At 46.2% G+C, this 17,947-nt stretch overlaps 2 protein-coding genes across 15 annotated transcripts in view; one reads left to right on the forward strand and one right to left on the reverse strand.

The window, feature by feature from the left end:
- galnt11 (UDP-N-acetyl-alpha-D-galactosamine:polypeptide N-acetylgalactosaminyltransferase 11 (GalNAc-T11)) overlaps positions 1–1,823 on the forward strand; it is a 31,747-nt gene extending 29,924 nt beyond the window's left edge. For all 5 annotated transcript variants that reach the window (XM_035414633.1, XM_035414630.1, XM_035414631.1 and 2 more), the window contains 2 exons: positions 527–664; positions 973–1,823. In XM_035414633.1, coding sequence (XP_035270524.1) covers positions 527–664; positions 973–1,104 — 270 coding nt within the window. In that variant the 3' untranslated portion in view covers positions 1,105–1,823. The remainder of the gene's footprint in view (positions 1–526; positions 665–972) is intronic.
- Positions 1,824–4,747: 2,924 nt separating this feature from the next.
- kmt2ca (lysine (K)-specific methyltransferase 2Ca) overlaps positions 4,748–17,947 on the reverse strand; it is a 148,282-nt gene continuing 135,082 nt past the window's right edge. For all 10 annotated transcript variants that reach the window (XM_035416154.1, XM_035416152.1, XM_035416155.1 and 7 more), the window contains 11 exons: positions 17,349–17,541; positions 15,759–15,898; positions 14,749–14,853; positions 11,519–12,659; positions 10,676–10,812; positions 9,707–9,837; positions 7,931–8,099; positions 6,974–7,090; positions 6,571–6,644; positions 5,508–5,616; positions 4,748–5,155 (listed from right to left, as the gene is read on the reverse strand). In XM_035416154.1, the coding sequence (XP_035272045.1) occupies positions 5,063–5,155; positions 5,508–5,616; positions 6,571–6,644; positions 6,974–7,090; positions 7,931–8,099; positions 9,707–9,837; positions 10,676–10,812; positions 11,519–12,659; positions 14,749–14,853; positions 15,759–15,898; positions 17,349–17,541 (2,409 nt within the window). In that variant the 3' untranslated portion in view covers positions 4,748–5,062. The remainder of the gene's footprint in view (positions 5,156–5,507; positions 5,617–6,570; positions 6,645–6,973; positions 7,091–7,930; positions 8,100–9,706; positions 9,838–10,675; positions 10,813–11,518; positions 12,660–14,748; positions 14,854–15,758; positions 15,899–17,348; positions 17,542–17,947) is intronic.

Here is a 17,947-nt window from a genome sequence, read left to right on the forward strand (position 1 = left end):
ACACCACACACCATCACTGCCCTTCCACAGGTACCCACACCACACACCATCACTGCCTTTCCACAGGTCCCCCACACATCACTCTGGTGTAGAAACACTGCCTAGGAAAGTGTGTAAAAAGCAGTTCCGTTTTGTATGGAGGGATATCTGCTGACACACTGTTTCAGCGGTAAGAGCGCTGGTGTTTGCAGAGGTGCGTTGTGGGAATAAGAGGTGGGCGTGTGTGCGCAGCTGCAAAAGCAGTGCGTACGAAAGGAGCGGAGGGCCAGGAGGAGTGAGCCACTGCCAGTGTGCAGCCAGGCATGGCCGTTCTTTCTCTCCGTGTCCCTCTGACATCCTCTCTTTCTTTCACCTCTCCCACACTCCACTGCCTCTACCTTTTTTGTTTGTCCATATTTTGTTCTTCCTGTCTCCCCCCCCCCCCCTTCCCAACTGCCTCTGTCTGTCTGTCTGTCTGTTTCTCCCCCTCTGTGGACCTCCCTCCTGCTCTCTCACCCCCCCCCCCCCCCCCCCGTCCCACCCCCAGGAGTGGGCTTACGACGAGGAGCACGAGCTGATCCTGGCCGGGCTGCTGTGCCTGGACATGTCGGAGATCCGCTCGTCCGACCCGCCCCGCCTCATGAAGTGCCACGGCTCGGGGGGGTCGCAGCAGTGGACCCTGGGGGTGAGGTCCGCTCGTTCGCGTGGCAGCTTTTACAGCCATGAGAAACGGCAGTACTCCAGACGTTACACCCCGTTCAGGTCAAACACGAAGTCCCGTCCCGAGCCCTGATTTTGTAATTGGGCTGGAAGTTGCGTTGTCAGATGGTCAGTTTTTGTGTGGTCTCCGTTTGAAATGGAGGTAGATCTGTTTGGCGCCGCGATGCGTTTGTGTTGACGGCATGCGGCGTGCCGAAGGAGAGGCCACGCCCGGAAGCTGCTCGTTTTCACCCCAGCGATGTTCTCTTCTTCTCCCGTCTCTTGTCGTTTCAGAAGAGTAACCGCCTGTACCAGGTCTCCGTCGGCCAGTGTTTGGCCGTTATGGACCCGCTCAGCCCCAAAGGGTACGTCGCCATGGCGATATGCGACGGATCGCAGTCTCAGCAATGGCAGCTGGAGGACTGATGCTGCCGAGCGGTCGGAGGGGGTCGGGGCCACATAATTCATAAACCCTCATCTCCGGGCCTGGGCCCCTGAACCCCACCGCCCCGCCCGCGGTCCCCTGCACTACCGCGCCCTTCCCAGAAGGCAGAGGAAAGCGGGCTGTCTTTCTGGTCCAGGAGCCACAGCTTTCATCAACCGGCGAACTCGCCAACCAGTCAGCTACTCTATCGGCTGACACGCAGCCCAGTTACCAGGTAGTAGGACCTAGCTGCAGGCCTAGCCATAGCTCAAACTGTTATCGTGCGCTATTGGTCAGTCTTATTTTTACTTTTTTTTCCCCCCAGAAATGTATTTTCCTTTTCTGGTTTTTAGAAACTATTCTCAAATCTTGTACTACAGTTATAAATTGTTTTTATTGCGAAGTGTTATTTATAATCACTGTTTTAAGTCATGATTTTTTTTTTTTTTTTCAAATTTGTTTGCACAGTAAAGGGTAGCTTTTCTCTATTTTGGTGTTGCGTTCCAAAATAAGTTTACAGAAAAGTACCACTTGACAGTAAAAGGCACCATTTAAAAAAAAAAAAAACAATCTAAATAGTATTATTCCAATTATTGTAATGTATGTAAGTGATGACAAAGAAATGTTTTGTGAAAATGCGAAGCATTTTTGAAATCTGCACAATAAAGCTCCGTTATGCAGTTGTCCTCGGAAGAAAAAAAAAAAACCAAATCATATGAAATATAGTCAAAAACATATTGATCACTGGAATTTACTTGCTTTTGAAAATTCATGGCTTTTCACTGCAGTTAGACCCGGAGGTAGATTTGGATAGTGGTCAGAATGCTCTTCGGAGCGACTGAGTGGCAGTTTCTCTGAGGCGAGGTCGTGTGGAAGGATGAGGAGCTGCAGGGTGCAGCGGAGCGCGTGCAGACGGGCGCTCTGACGGTCGGCAGGGAGGACTGAACGCAGCGGAGTGCCAGCGGTGTGCAGTGAAGCTGCCTCGGGCCCGGCCCATCAACGCTGCAGAAACGGGGGCGGGGTGTTAGTGCAGCCTTCGGACACGAGCGTCTGCTTAATGTGAATGTAAACAGGTTTTAAAATTTTGAAGATGCAGTGTTTTTCTTTTTTTTTTTGTAAATTATGCAACCAAATAAAGAGGTTTTAATTCCGAAGTGTCAACATGATTTTTACTTATAAGGGCATAAGGAGACTCGGACTGACTGGAAGAACAAAGGATATTGGCCAGGTTCAGGTAAAACCGCTTTAATTGGGGGAGAATGAGGGGAACAAACCACTGCCCTCTTTACTGTCAGCGTATCAGAAGCAGGCAACTCTGGCTCTATAGATGGTAAAATACCCGCACAGTGCCAAGTGCACCTGGATAAACTGGGTAAAAGCCATCTGGGTCAATTGAAAACATACTAAAACTGAACTATCAAAAGACTTCATAAAGTTAAATGTCCCTTCAAGGATAGTGGTGATTCAGTTTACAAGCAGCTATAATTAAGGATATTAAAAGAGTGCTTGTGACTTCCTCCTGAAAATAAGCAGGTTGGCTCAAACCTGGGGATACCACCAGTTATGTGACGACCTTTTTTGCGTGATTTCCAGATCTGGAGCTACGGGGATGTGAGGGGGTTACACACTCCCCAGTCATGTGGTCATGAGGGGTTCCTGTTTGGTCTGGCTGCACTGAGAAAATCTGAAATAGATTGCACTTGTTACTATATGAAATTCCAAAAGTGGCTACAGTAAAGTATTAAAATCTGCTGGAGTTGGTGGAATTACACTCCAATTTATGGTCTGTCCAGAATGGTTTTTCCCCATTAATTTCTGCAGTGGCAGTTGTCATTTTATAACACTAAAGCGCTAGAAGGACACGGTTTAAGGTGTAAAATATTTTATTTTTTGTAAATGCTCCCAAGTCTCATTCCACAAACTCATACCCATAACACTCTTCAGAATTCAAAAAGGCTTCATTTGTAAAGATACTACTATACAGAACAGAAAAAAATGGACAAATACTGGTAAGATGTTGGAATATTGTACAAGAGGAGAAAAATATCCAAGAAATGAATTTCATTACAACTATTTTGAGGAAAAAAAATATACAGTTGATTTGTCTGAAAGTTAAAAAATACATCATGCCATATATATTACAAGCTCAAGACTGTCTGAATAAATCAACAATTATACAGTCTTCTGAAATTGTGCACACAAATTAAACCATGTCAAACTAACTGGTTTTCAAAGTGTCAGTACCAGATTTCTCAAGTTAAAAAAAAAATAAAAATCTGACTTGTACTGTTGACCAGCCAAAACATAAAAATCATCCTTTTTAATTTCCATTTTATTACAAAAAATCATTTTTTTTTCCATCAATTTTTTTCATTACATTGAACCCATTTTTTTGGGTCCTGCAAAAGGCAAATGGTATCTTTCAGAACCCCTGGCTGAACTATAACCTCTGAAGTCTGCATGGTATGAGCATTTAGGAGGGACTATTTGTGCCTACTTCAGACTAAGGAGCTGACAGACTCTGTCTGGGTGCTTTAAAGAACAGAAATTCACAGTTATTCTCACTAGTCTTAAGGTCAAACTCGAGGTGCATTCAGACAAACAGTCGGTGACCTGTGCTGCACTACACTGACAATAGAACAGTCCAGTTTACTTTCCACAAGTGGAGCTCCTGAATAATATCCTCACTATTCCAGTCCAACTTGACATTTCAAGCAAAGGTCTGTTGTGAACAGACCGCTGGCAAAAGTTTGTGTTAGAATGCACCTCCAGATACGTTTAAGGATATTTTTTGTTGAATTTGAACATCCCATGATTATCCAGTTGCACAAATCAGGAAAAAAAAAATCCAAAACAGTATAACAAAAATAGGATTAGAAAATCACTTTTTCTTCAAGTGGTCAGAAAACATTTTAGATCACAACAATGATACTGTTCTAAACACAACAAAAATACTCCCTTTTCATTTTACATATTCTGTACATATTTATAAAGCATATATAATCTCAGAATGACAAAACATCCTTAAATTAATCTTTTAAGAAATAAAACATCATCCAAACAATTAAGGTAGCATTTGGTCAATTATTTCTATTTTCTTTTATATTTTTTTTTCCAAAAATATGTACATTTTGTACAAAGCAACAGTTTCCATTTGATCTGCCAACCACAGCAGCAGTTCGGCCTGTTTTCATAATTTTAAAAATATCTTCATTCACTTAATAAATACAAAAATGTTTCTCTTATTTTACAGAAATTAAAAAAGGAAAAAAATAATAATAATAAACTGACTCATGGAATCAAGTATTGAAATGTTGTCTTTTTTTTAGTGCAAGTTCATTTCCCTTAGTTTCATTCCTAAGGAACTCATAAGTACATTCCTTGTTCAGTGGTGTCTACATTTCTGTACTTACATATATAGCATATATTCATTTCTTTAAACTAGAGGGCCTGCCCCTTAAGTCAAATTAGGCGGTGTCCAGCACTGAACACCACGCCTTATCCGCTGGTGAATTCTGCAACATACAGACCACCCCCCCGTATCCCCCCCCCCCAAAAACAATGAACTTCTCACCTTCGTCACTAAGCCACATGAGCTGCGGCTGTCTAGTTTGGAAGGGGAAAAAAGTCACAAACACACACACACACACACACACACACACACACACACACACACACACACACTCTCTCTCACTCACACATACACACACACAGCACAAAAATTCCAGTAAAACAGTCAATCTGTGTCACCCTCACCCCTATCCCCGGTAAGAGCTCTCTTTCCTTGTGCCTTTGACCCAAATCTCATCACACGGTTACCAAATTGACCTATAGGGTGGGGGCACGGACAGGGTTCTAGTTCGAATACACTTCTTCCACAGGAGAGAGAGAGAAAGAAAAAAAAAACAGGCCCGTTATAAAAATGAAAACAAATTCCAAGGAATGCTGGTTTTTTTTTCTTTAGTTCATCCACTTTCGGCAGGTGACGGCCCCGCAGTGACATGGGATCTTATGCTGGTCATCCTCTAGGTCAAACTTGTAGTCATAGCACATCTGGGGCAAAAAGAAAACAAACAAAAAAAAAAAACATGTTCAATCAATTTTTGGGTGGCCAATGAAAACGAAGTTTGGATTTTAAAAATGTTTACAATAGATTTAAGAAGCATGCTTCAGAATTTCTGCATGTGGATTGGAACAATACAATATATTAAATTCATTAAAAACCTATCACTATTAACTACTGTATAAGGCAATTAATGGAATACGTTTTTGCACTGTATAGCCGGCATAATCGCAGTGTATGCTATACATGCAAACTTCCACCAATGCCTGCATTTCACACATCCGGCACTTCAACTGATTTGTTTGTTTTGAGTGATACACAGTATGGGGGGAAGTAACCAACCTCTTCTCCTTTCTGAATCCTCCGATTTGAGCTAATGATGATTTTATGGCCTTTTTCAAATGTTACCACTTCGGCTACACAGTTCGGTGCACAAGAATGGTTGATATACCTGTTTAAAAAATTAAAAAAAATTCTGTCTCAGAATACTGTCAACACAGTACAAGTCCTTGTACAGTTAAATGCAAAAGTATTGGGATGGTCACACAATTTTTGTTGTGTTAGCTTTACACTCCAGCACATTCGATTTGAAATGAAACGATTAAAAAGGGCTGTAAAACAGTTACACAGATCACCCGATATTGATGGAAATACCGTCAAATTAAAGACAATCAGCACTTTATCCCCACATTCACTGTTATTTAAAATCCAATGTGCAAGAGTACATAGCCAAAACAACAAAAATGGTGTCACTGTCTCAATACCTATACAAGGTGTAACCATCTCGTTTTAAAACTAAAAAAAAAACTTGTATGTGTTTTCACATGTATTTATATTGTAACAACTGTACCAACAAATGTAACTACAGTACACACAAGCACATTTAGTTACAGTGTAATTAATATGAACAAGATTTTATGGATCAAATAGTTGCATGGCCTTAGAACCCGTCTTCCCAAACTAGGGTTACCAGATAACCGGTTTTGGACCAGAATGTCCGAATTTCAAATAATTTGTACGATCCAATTTTTAGGTCCCGACAAGATAATATAAATGTCCGGTCTGAACAACTGATTGAAATTTGACTGCCAGTTTGTACTGAATTCCATCTTCTGTCTCCACTGTTACAGTTTTTTCTTTTTTTCCTGCTTAAACCCCCCCCTTTCGGCTTCAAGTGGCCCTTCAAATGTCATTTTTGTTTGCATGTGCATGGAGTCTGGTTTTCATATATTCTAAATCTGGCAACCCAAAGCCAAACCCCAGCTTCAGCCTCAACCCCACAGCTGAGAGCTGGGCTCTAATTTTTGAGTGGATAACATAAACCAAAAAGCTCTGTGCACAGGGAATACAGGGCAGGCACACAGGTCCTATCGTGTTCACTGGGCGCAGCGGATCCTGTTTTTACCTTGCTGGGCCGCCTGTGATGGTGGCGTCAATGACGTGTTCACTGTCGATCCGGAACATGTACACACCACGGTTCTACAGCGCCACAAAAATCAGTGTCAGTCTCTCTGTACAAGATATCACGTACATTTATACCATGTGTACACACACACACACACACACACACACACACAAACACTCACACTTACAGTACACTTACACTTATGACTTCAGACCTTAGGGGCGTACCTGACATTTTAGTCAGAAATAGGTTATAATAGAAGAAATTGGAATGATGTCCTATGTTATACTCAATAGGTTGAAAACGTGCAGTTAATTCAAATACCCAGCTTATGGAAATGTCACGGGGAGGCAGGCAGCCAGTTGGTTTCTGGGAGGTCTGACGAGCCCATTAGTCACCTTACCTGTGACTGGTACAGCTTCTCCTTTCTGTTGGCTACTTCATTGCGAATGATGGTTCCGATGTACTCGATGATCATGGTGTATTTCTCAATGTCCTTCGCAGCATACAGTCCCAAACCCTGCAATAGGTAAACCTTGTTAGCAGAGAGTACCCATAAAAAGAAAAATGAAAATTCCTAAACGGCTATTGTAAGTGCTGGTGAATGTGTACGTGTGTGTACACATGCATATGCACGCACAAACACGCACACACGTTACAATGAATCTCTGCACCAAAAAAGTGTATTTACTGCATGTAATGTATGTTCTGAAGTGTTGATTTTGCTGCTCAAATACGTGACACTGTGAAATTATACTTCTTACGAGTTGTGGGTGATTATAAAGAAGAAGAAGAAAGAAGAAATAAAAAAAAATCCCTGTGGTTAGCAGACACCCCTTCATCCAGGGCGAGTCTGATAGCGTACACTTTCTTTTAGAGTACCCATTTGCGAGTAACTGAGTATGATTCAGCCGATTTGCTACAGGGTGAAAATACGTTTCAAACTGGTAGTAGGAAATCATTTTCCGAAGCCATCAACGTACAGAGTAGTTTTCCAGTTTATGTAGTAGGAGCATGGGCTCTTGAAGTGATGCATGATGGCCTGGCAAAGTGCATGATGCTCTAGTTTATACAGAAGACAAAATGGCCTGTTCTTGTCATCAAACATTATGCACCTGTAGTACTACTGCGGATTATGTACCTGTAGCACTACTGTGGATTATGTACCTGTAGCACTACTGCAGATTATATACCTGTAGCACTACTGTGGATTATGTAGCTGTAGAATACTGCGGATTATGCACCTGTAGCACTGCTGTGGATTATGTACCTGTAGCAAAACTGCAGATTATGTACCTGTAGCACTACTGCAGATCTACAAACAGTATCTCTCCTGAGCAGTTAGCAGGTTTCTGCTCACCTGGATGCCAGAGCGGGCCAGGTACACGTTGCTCTTCCACTCGGCCTTCATCTTGCGGTACTGGGAGGACTTGGAGTGCACAAACTGCTTGCTGTACGGGGTGCTGATCTCCCCGGCGACTGTGCTTTGGAAGGACTTTGAGGAGCAGATGCTGGTCAGGGTGTGAGGCCTACAGGAAGCAGAGGGCCCAGAACAGACCAGAGAGGAATAAAAACCCTCAAGTTCACAATGAGAGAATGAAACACCTGATTAGTCAAAGACATGGGAGGGGGGGTTACAAAGCAGCAAGGAAAGACAGTTAAAGAGATCGGAAGGACATGTGGCAAGCATTGAGGCTCTTAAGAGAACACCCAGCATGAACAAATAACCATTTATGCAGTTTTCAATATTTGAATACTGACTTCCGTAGGGTGTTACAGATTGTCCTCCAAAAACCCGGAAGTAAGTTCGCATTTTTGAAGCATGGTTTCCCTGGTCAGATTTCCAATGCTTTTTTCCCGTAGGGATTTCGTTTTTTGCCGGAAATATGGTCTGTGGTTAACGTACTCGTTCTATGAGAAATTACACCCATTAATATCTCAACAGTGAATTTTGAAGCCGTTATGTGCTTTAAAAAAGTAAGTTGCTAACTAGTTGCTATATTTAAAGGTTGTTGTGTGCAGGTGGGCTAGTATGGAAATTAGAGCGACGGTTGCCGAAAGTGACCATTGTGGTAGTTTCTATGTAGCAGATACAAAGCAGAATAACAGAAAACAAAATCCCTATTGGGAAAAAAATCATTGGAAATCTGCCGAGGGAACCCATGGTGGAAGAAACATCCAGGTTGGCCGACAAAAATACGTCATCATTGAAACACTCTATCATCAAAGAAGTCAGGCTTTTTGGTGCAGTGCTGTATTTGTTCCCCAGTGAAAAGAGGAGATTCTAATAAATATTCCCAGATATTTAATTTGATGTTTCACTATTAATGTTTAAAATCACTTACATGTTCATTTTTAATGTTACTTACAGCATTACAAATTAAATCCATATCAATAGTTATATTAGTGGGATAAACCAGAAGTGCACCATGTGCTCCCCTCTCCTGGTAGATTAAGGAATTTAGTGTAGGTTCTCATCCAGAGTGACAACACTTCCATTTTATTCTTTCCGTGTGAGCACTGACTATAAAAGGTTACAGTGTAATTACTTTTAATGGAATTAAAATCTGTTTTGTTTATTGCAGGCGTTGCTGTGAAAACAGTGCGTGAACAGGATTTATGGATTATATCTATTCATTTAAATCAAATCAAACACACTAGGAGCGCTTTAGCAAGCCAAGGCCTCAAACTGAGAGACAGACCTGAAAATAGGGACTTTAAGCATCGACTGCTGCAGGTATAGCTAAGGTAATCAAAAATAAACCAGTGTTCTCTAGCGCATGCGTGAACTTGACTTGCACCTGTCTGCCACCGTAGCCTTCAGATCTACTACATGAATTATTGCTTCCCCGTAGTTTCCCCGCAGTAGTAGCAGGCTGCAGATGGGAGCAAGTCAAGTTCACACACGCGCAAAAGAGCACAGATTTATTTCCGTCACCATAGCTGTACCCGCAGCCGTCAATGCTTAAAGTCCGTAATGGCTTTGGGGGAGGGGGGGGGGGGGGATAGCGGAGGACGCGATACGGAGGCGGAGGGTGCGCGATGCGGGATTGGGAGCGGGAGCAGGATCGGGAGTGAAAGCGCCATGGGGGATAAAACAGATGTATAAAATCACACACAACACCTTAACACAAACCTCTTGACGTGCGAGCTGCCCTTGGGCTGGGAGCGGGCGGAGCCGGTGGGGTTGAAGGCCAGCGGCAGCTCCATCAGGGGGTTGCGGCCGTAGCGGAAGGTGTAGGTCTCGCAGGCCTCCACCCCCGGGAGCTGGAGGAACACAAAATGGCGCCCACTTATTTCCATTACATTTTTGCAATATCTGGCACTTCTTACGTGAAACGTCGTACGCGATCCATCTTCGCGTAGACGATCAATAAAAAGTAGCCTATTGGTTAATGTGGATACAATATATCACTTGCTTGTAATGTTTTTAATTGTACACTCTCCCTGATAAATAGCAGAATAAGATAATTGATTTATCAGTCTGTCCCAATTTAGACAGGTGATAAGATAACCGCTGGAACTATAAGTGCATACAATTCCTTCTTCTTGCATTCAATCCTCAACCTACACCTGTCTTCCAGGCACCTGGTGCTTGTCTACCAGGGCACAGCAGATAAGACCAGGCAAGCACAAGTGTGGAGCAAGCTGACCACCGCACGTACCATCAGGATGAAGCGGTGCTCCACGCTTGTGCTTACCCAGGGACTACACCAAAGATTTACTGGAGCAACGAGGCTTCATTCTTATTCCAAAGCGGAAGCTCCATAAATGCTCATGTAAATGACAGGGCTGCAATCTGCATTCAGGGGCAACGCGCAGGAAAATTAACTCCACCCTTTGAGTGATGGGCATAAAAGAACATTGTGCCCATGTAACCTGAAAAGGACATTAGAAGCTTATTTAAAAATTACAGCAAATCGATCACAATGTAAATTATACTTCTTAGGTTCTAGCTGCCACCACACTGAGTTTGGCTGCATACCTGCTTTTTGAACCAAAGAGCTTTGAGTCTAAAACAATGATGTCATGGCCTATGGACTGCAAAGACAAAAATGGCAAAGTGGGTCAGTGTGGGGGAGTTTTAGGGGAGCGGCATTCTTACCGATTCTATTATCCTGGTGACGGCGGAGGTGGTGAGGCCGAACAGGTCCTCTCCTTTCAGGTAGACGGGGAAGAGCTTGAGCATGCCGCACTCAGTCCTCCGCTCCGCTACGGGACCCAACACCTGGTCCCACACTCCTACGGGGAAAAAAACACATCACGGCTCGACTCGTAGACCTCCCAAAAGAAAAGGCTCGTACGACCCCCACAAACCTGCCAAAAGTGACCCCGGAGATGACCTAAAACTGAAACGTCTTCCCACCCCCCCTCTGAACATGAGGCTGAAGATACATTTTTAAAAAGTCATACATTTTTAAAAAGACATGGATTTTCTTACTCTTTTGGGTCATGCAAGCCTTTTCTGCTGTACGTTTCTACGATGCAGCAATCTTTGCTTATTTTGTTCCCCATATCGATTCCATACAAATCATTTACAAACCAATTAATATGATTGTGGGAGACCTCTGGGTCTTCAAACACTGTAGCTCAGGGGTGTCAAACTCCAGTCCTGGAGGGCCGCAGTGTCTGCTGGTTATTGGTGTGTTTCAGCAAAAGTGATTCATTTCTGTCACTGATTGGCTAAAGAGTCCACACACCTTGTTCTCAAGGCCTTAATTGGCTGCTGATAGAAAGGAAACCACAAATACCTGCAGATACTGTGGCCCTCCAGGGCCGGAGTTTGACAACCCTGCTGTAGTTGCTCACCACACCAGGATATTAGACAAGCAGTTAGCACCCACTGCACAGCAGCTTTCCACGTTGGAGACACGTTTCGTTTTTAAAACGGTCCTGGCCCTTTTCTGTCGGGCTTCAGGAGAAGAAGAGAGGGGCGTGGCTGCGGTACCTTTGGGCGTGGTGTCGGTGAGGACCAGGTCCCGGTAGCCCTGCTCCAGGACGCGGACGCTGAACTCGGGCCGGCCGTCCCGCTCGTCGACGGCGCACATGTAGCGGCAGCGGCGGTTGCCGTGGCGCATGCTCCAGTAGATGCGGCTGGCCTCGTAGCCGGCGGGGAAGATGGCGGCGGGCGCGTGGAAGGCGGCCATCTGCTGGGGCAGGAGCTGGCCGGCGGCGTGGAGGACCAGGCTGCCCACGCGGAAGGTGCGGTCGCGCCCGCCCCGCCGCACCGCGCTGGCCACCTGCCGCGCCTCGTCCCGCTGCACGTACACGCGGCGGAAGACGGCGAAGCAGCGCAGCTCCTGGCCCTGGGCGCCCCCCCGTGGCCGGTGCTGGTGGCACAGCATGGTCTTGTCCTTGAAGAAGGTGCACTGGGCGCGGAGGGCGCAGGTGAAGTGGTAGACGTTGGCGCAGCGGAGGCGGTGGCAGCCGCTGGTGGCGCCCGTGTGCTGGCAGTACGCGCACTTGACGGACAGGCCCCGCCTGAGCGCCAGCTCCACGTTGATGAGGGCGCCCGCCTGCGTCTCGTACACCTCGGTGGACCACAGGGCGCAGTTGAGGTGCACCCACAGGTCCAGGTCCAGGTTGAGCAGGCGGGCGGGGCCGTCGGTGACCCCGTCGCCCTCCTCGTGGCAGAAGCAGCACTGGCGGAGGTCCCGGGGGAGGGGCTCGGGCCGCAGCGACGCCCCCAGCCGCCGCAGGAGCTCGTCGATCTCGCCCTCGTCCGGCTGGCGGAGGTCGCCCTTGGGAACCACGATGTGGACGCTCCACTTCCGCCAGCGCAGGCCTTTCCACCGCTTCCCGGGAGACTGCCCCGGGGCCGGCGATCCGTCCGTGCCGTTGTGGACTGCCCGGGGGCGGGGCTTCAGCTTGACCGTCACCTTGAGCGGATCGGGCTTGGGTTCCGCCTTCAGGGTGGCCTCGGGGGCGGCGACCGGGAAGGATATGGGCGGAGTGGAGGGCGGGGACTGCTTGGGCTGCAGCTGGGCCAGGCAGTGGACATCCAGGGCGGACATGTTGTTGCTGTAACGGTGCTGGATTTTAAAAGGGCTCTCTTTAACCATGGAGTTTGAGGAGATGGTCACAGCAGGCTGCGAAATCAGGAAGAGGGGGGGAAAAGGCTTATAACCAGAATACAATTAATGATAATAAAAATCATACATATACTACGGAAAAAAAATGTTATTTTATTTTTCACATGCAAATAAACACAAAATACCACAGCTGTCAAAGTCTTCATTTTTTAAAGTACAAAAAAGAAAGAATGAGCACTCCACTCCACCAAACAACTTGACAATGTTAAGAGCGGTTTGTTTACATGCATCAATTATTAATGTTACTTCAAACTAAATCACAATTTATCAGAATGTTTGGAACATTTCAGGTTCCCTGAAAAATTGATGGTCATTCAAAGGCTTATGCAAGAGTGTTCAACCAAACCACTGCATAGCAATTTGTCACTGAAACAACAAAGTGAGATTGTGGGGAGGATGTGAGTACAGTGAGAGTGTGGGGAGGATGTGAGTACAGTGAGAGCACAGTGAGAGTGTGGAGAGGATGTGAGTGCAGTGTGAGTACAGAGTGAGAACAGTGAGAGCGTGGGGAGGATGTGAGCACAGTGAGAGCGTGGAGAGGATGTGAGTCCAGTAACAGCATGGGGAGGATGTGAGTACAGAGTGAGCACAGTGAGAGTGTGGGGAGGATGTGAGGGCAGTGTGAGCATGGAGAGGATGTGAGTACAGAGTGGGCACAGTGAGAGTATGGGGAGGATGTGAGCATAGAGTGAGAGCAGTGAGACTATGGGGAGGATGTGAGTACAGTGTGAGCACAGTGACAGTATGGGGAGGATGTGAGCATAGAGTGAGAGCAGTGAGATTATGAGGAGGATGTGAGTACAGAGTGGGCACAGTGAGTGTGAGGAGTATTTGAGTAGTGTGAGCACAGTGAGAATGTGGGGAGGATGTGAGTACGGTGTGAGCACAGTGAAAGTGTGGGGGCGATGTGAGTACAGTGTGAGCACAGTGAGAGTGTGGGGAGGATGTGAGTACAGTGTGAGCACAGTGAGAGTGTGGGGAAGATATGAGTACAGTGAGCACAGTGAGAGTATGGGGAGGATGTGAGTACAATGTGAGCACAGTGAGAGTATGGGGAGGATGTGAGTACAGAGTGGGCACAGTGAGAGTATGGGGAGGATGTGAGTGCAGTAAGTGCATGGGGAGGATGTGAGTACAGAGTGGGCACAGTGAGAGTATGGGGAGGATGTGAGTACAGAGTGGGCACAGTGAGAGTATGGGGAGGATGTGAGTACAGTGTGAGCACAGAGAGTATGGGGAGGATGTGAGTACAATGTGAGCACAGTGAGAGTATGGGGAAGATGTGAGTACAGAGTGGGCACAGTGAGAGTATGGGGAGGATGTGAGCACAGTAAGTGTGTGGGGAGGATGTGAGTTCAGTGTGAGCACAGTGAGAGTATGGGGAGGATGTGAGTGCAGTGAGAGCGTGGGGAGGATGTGAGTACAGTGTGAGCACAGTAAGAGTTTTGGGAGGATGTGAGAACAGTGTGAGCACAGTGAGAGTATGGGGGAGATGTGAGCACAGTGAGAGTATGGGGAGGATGTGAGTACAATGTGAGCACAGTGAGTGTATGGGGAAGATGTGAGTACAGAGTGGGCACAGTGAGAGTATGGGGAGGATGTGAGCACAGTAAGTGCGTGGGGAGGATGTGAGTTCAGTGTGAGCACAGTGAGAGTATGGGGGGGATGTGAGTGCAGTGAGAGCGTGGGGAGGATGTGAGTACAGTGTGAGCACAGTAAGAGTTTGGGGAGGATGTGAGAACAGTGTGAGCACAGTGAGAGTATGGGGGAGATGTGAGCACAGAGAGAGTATGGAGAGGATGTGAGCACAGTAAGTGCGTGGGGATGATGTGAGCACAGTGAGAGTATGGGGAGGATGTGAGTGCAGCGAGAGTGTGGGGAGGATGTAAGTGCAGTGTGAGTACAGTAAGAGCATGGTGAGTGTGGGGAGGATATGAGTACAGTGTGAGCACAATGAGAGTACAGTGAGAGTATGAGGAGGATGTGAGTACAGTAAGAGTGTAGGGAGGATGTGAGTGCAGTGCGAGTACAGTAAGAGCATGGTGAAAGCGTGTGCTATGGGTAGTGTAGTCCAGCTGTACTGCACCTTGCGCTCGTTGGCCTTGGACTGCATGGCAGCAGAGTACAGAATGAAGCAGTTGTGGCTGCAGAAGACCAGGCTCCCCTCCTTACCCCAGCTGTCCTGAGAGTCCTGTAGGAATACCCGTATACAGCAAGCATGAATACAGAGAGAGAGAGCGAATGTGTGTGTGTGTGTGAGAGCATGTGAGCGTTTGTGAGAGTATGTGCACCTGCACATGAGCGGTTGGGGGTCTTATCAGGAGAAAAGGAGGCCATCCACCTCTGCATCACTGAAAACTACTGGAAAGGAGGCTGGATCCAGAGCAAAGATCAAAGGCTCCTGCTAAACAGGCCTTTGTTGATGCCCAAAGCAGCTGTTAAATCTGCATTTCATATGTGCATCAAATGCACCTCACATTTGAGTTACCTGAATTTCATGAGATAAGCTGTTTTCAAACTCTTCTGTCTCTGCTTCAAAACCGAGCCCCAGTCCTGTCCTCTCCTCTCAGTGTTCCTATCGGTAAGCCTTCCTAATTGCTCGAGGAGGGAACATTACTCTCCGATGGGGGAGGAATCGCATCATCACTGAACTGCACTTAGTGCCCTCAGGGTACAGACTGTGCTTTTTTTTTTGTTTTTTTTTTTTTACTGTGGTGCTCATGACCTCATCCATATAACCTGCTGGTGAACACCGCCCACTCGCACATCATACATCACGCACCGGTGGGAGGGGCCAACCAAAGAGATTGAGTGTGAGGCTTCATTAACATCGCACTCCAAGGCAGGGGTGCCTTGCACTGTGCACAGCCGGCTAGCACAAGCCAATCAAACGACATTGCTTTCCATAGGAAAGGGCTATGATTGGTTAAAATCAAGGAGTCACCGACTACACTGGTTCTTTCACTGGTACACTGGGGATATGAGTCTCTCATTTAAGGACTGAACGCAAATACATCTTACAGTACAGTACAGCTAAACACAACTGTGAATGCAAATTAATTCTGCAAATGAATTCTCACGTGGCCGGTGGCATACCTGGGCGACACAGGGCAAGTCTCTGACGGACTTTCGCACTCCGTTTCCCAGAACCACCACTTTGCAGTGGCAGCACCACTGTGCTCTCAGCTCTGCGTCTCCTTTCCCCGTCGTGCAGTCGCCCCCGATTGCAGCCGGACCTGAAATGCAGACCTGCCAATCAGTCGCTGCAGCCCCGCACTGATGAGCATGCCACCGTCACCCGCAGAGACCGCCAGAGTTCTCGCTAAAAATAAATCCCCTGGATGTTTGTTTCTCCGTGGTGGCCAGGCAGAAATCAGCACAGGGGGCTGTGCCTTGGATCTTGAGGACATGAAAGCCAAAAGACAGCATGGGAATGGAATTGCTGAAAACTGTATATCTATTACAGGCCATTAGAAGCCATTTTTCAGATTGCTAAAGACATACTATGCATGATGTTTACCTCGAAAATACTATAAAATAACCATGCTCAGTCATATCTACGATGCACTTGCTGTCTCTGTTTTTGCGCACGTTTGCTAAAAGTCTGCAATGTTATTTTCTGTGTGAGGAGGGGTGAGTGTGCCTACAGAGCCAGTGGGGTGAGATCAGGTTTCAAGCAGAGCGTTTGTAGCCAGCTATAGCAAAGGCGGAAATGAAGAAGCACAAGTACAGCAAAACGAAACGACAAGCTGATAGGGCTCGTTCCAAAACCAGAGACAACCTTGGAACAGCTTTCCCTCAACGCTGAAATGGAGATACAAAAATGGAGATACAAAAATAAAAACGGCATAACATATAAAACCATAAAACCGAGGTGAGTGGGTAGGGTTGAGGAAGGAGGAAGAGACTTCTTTGATTGTAAACACAAGACCACAGCAAGGCTAAAAATCCTGCATAGTATGCCTTAATTGCATTTATATCTCTGGTAGTTTCAGTCTGTTTGCTATATGATTAAATATTGACATTTTATTTGGTATATACAGACTTTAATTTTTTTTTCGGGCTGCTGCATATCAAAGTGAAAACTGGAATAGAAATGAAGGCAATTAAATATGACTATTTCAAAGAGTGCAAACAGCCTGCAATTCTCGTTTGGGCAATGAAGATGGCAGACTTTGTTCATTAGAAAAGATCAGATATCACACACTTAAAAGCGAGAGGGTGCACTAACGAGATCTAAAATCATTACTTGTTTGCATTCACACGCTACAATCTTAGGATAGACAACAACACGCATCACCATCAGAGACCAAAAAGACCATGTGATCCAGACAAAATGGGGTCCCTCGACAACTAATAAAGAAATACAAAGAGTGCTAGCTAATCCAGGTGAAGCATAACTTGGGGAAAAAATGAGACGACTATAAATCTATAAATCATCACACTTGGGCCTGTGTATCTGAAAATAAAAAATAAATAAATAAATAAATAAATAAAACTAAAAGATGATAAAGAAATATGAAGATAAAAGCAATCCCACGATGCCAGAAATGAAATCCCAGCCTAATTCAGTGGGGTTTCTCTCAGTATTTCTCCCTCCGTTTCTTTCACCCAGTAAGCTGGTTCCGAGATGTTACAGAGTGCATGGGAGACACTCATCCTGGCCGTGCAGACGTCACTGCTCACCGTTGCTTCTGGGAGTGACGGTGACCTGAGATGACATCATCCCCGGGGGCCTCAGGAACCTCATGATGCCCTGGGGGCCAGTGCCGCCGAGCAGCATCAGGGGGCCCCTGTCAGAGGCGCTGCTGACCTCGTAGCTGCCGGGGATCTTCACGCACAGCAAGTCTGCCACCGCCGCCACCACGCCCGGAATGTTCTGGAATGCAGCAGCCCGAAACGGTTAGCTGGCCGTCCTCGCCACGATGCGTGGAACCTTGCTGCTATCAGTCCCACAAGTAAGTTTTCTAATCTAATCCCTGTTCCCCCCCGCCCCCCATCCACAGCCACCCTTCACTCGCCCAGGGAACGGATGTGCACCGCTGAATGAGAAGGACCTGTCTGGCCACAGGCCTCCATAAGAGTGTTTTCTTCTTGAAATTAAACAATGTGGTTAAAGTAAGCATGCTGCACTTTTATTTAAGGGTATTTTTTATACACTTTGGTTTCACCATGCAGAAATGACTACTTTTTTTATATGCAGCCTCCCCCCATTACAATGCACCATAACATTTGGACATATTAATGTTATGTAAATTACATTAGTCATGTTCAATTCTTTTTCA

This window comes from Anguilla anguilla, chromosome 4, assembly GCF_013347855.1.
Source record: "Anguilla anguilla isolate fAngAng1 chromosome 4, fAngAng1.pri, whole genome shotgun sequence".
In the NCBI taxonomy this organism is placed as follows: domain Eukaryota; kingdom Metazoa; phylum Chordata; class Actinopteri; order Anguilliformes; family Anguillidae; genus Anguilla; species Anguilla anguilla.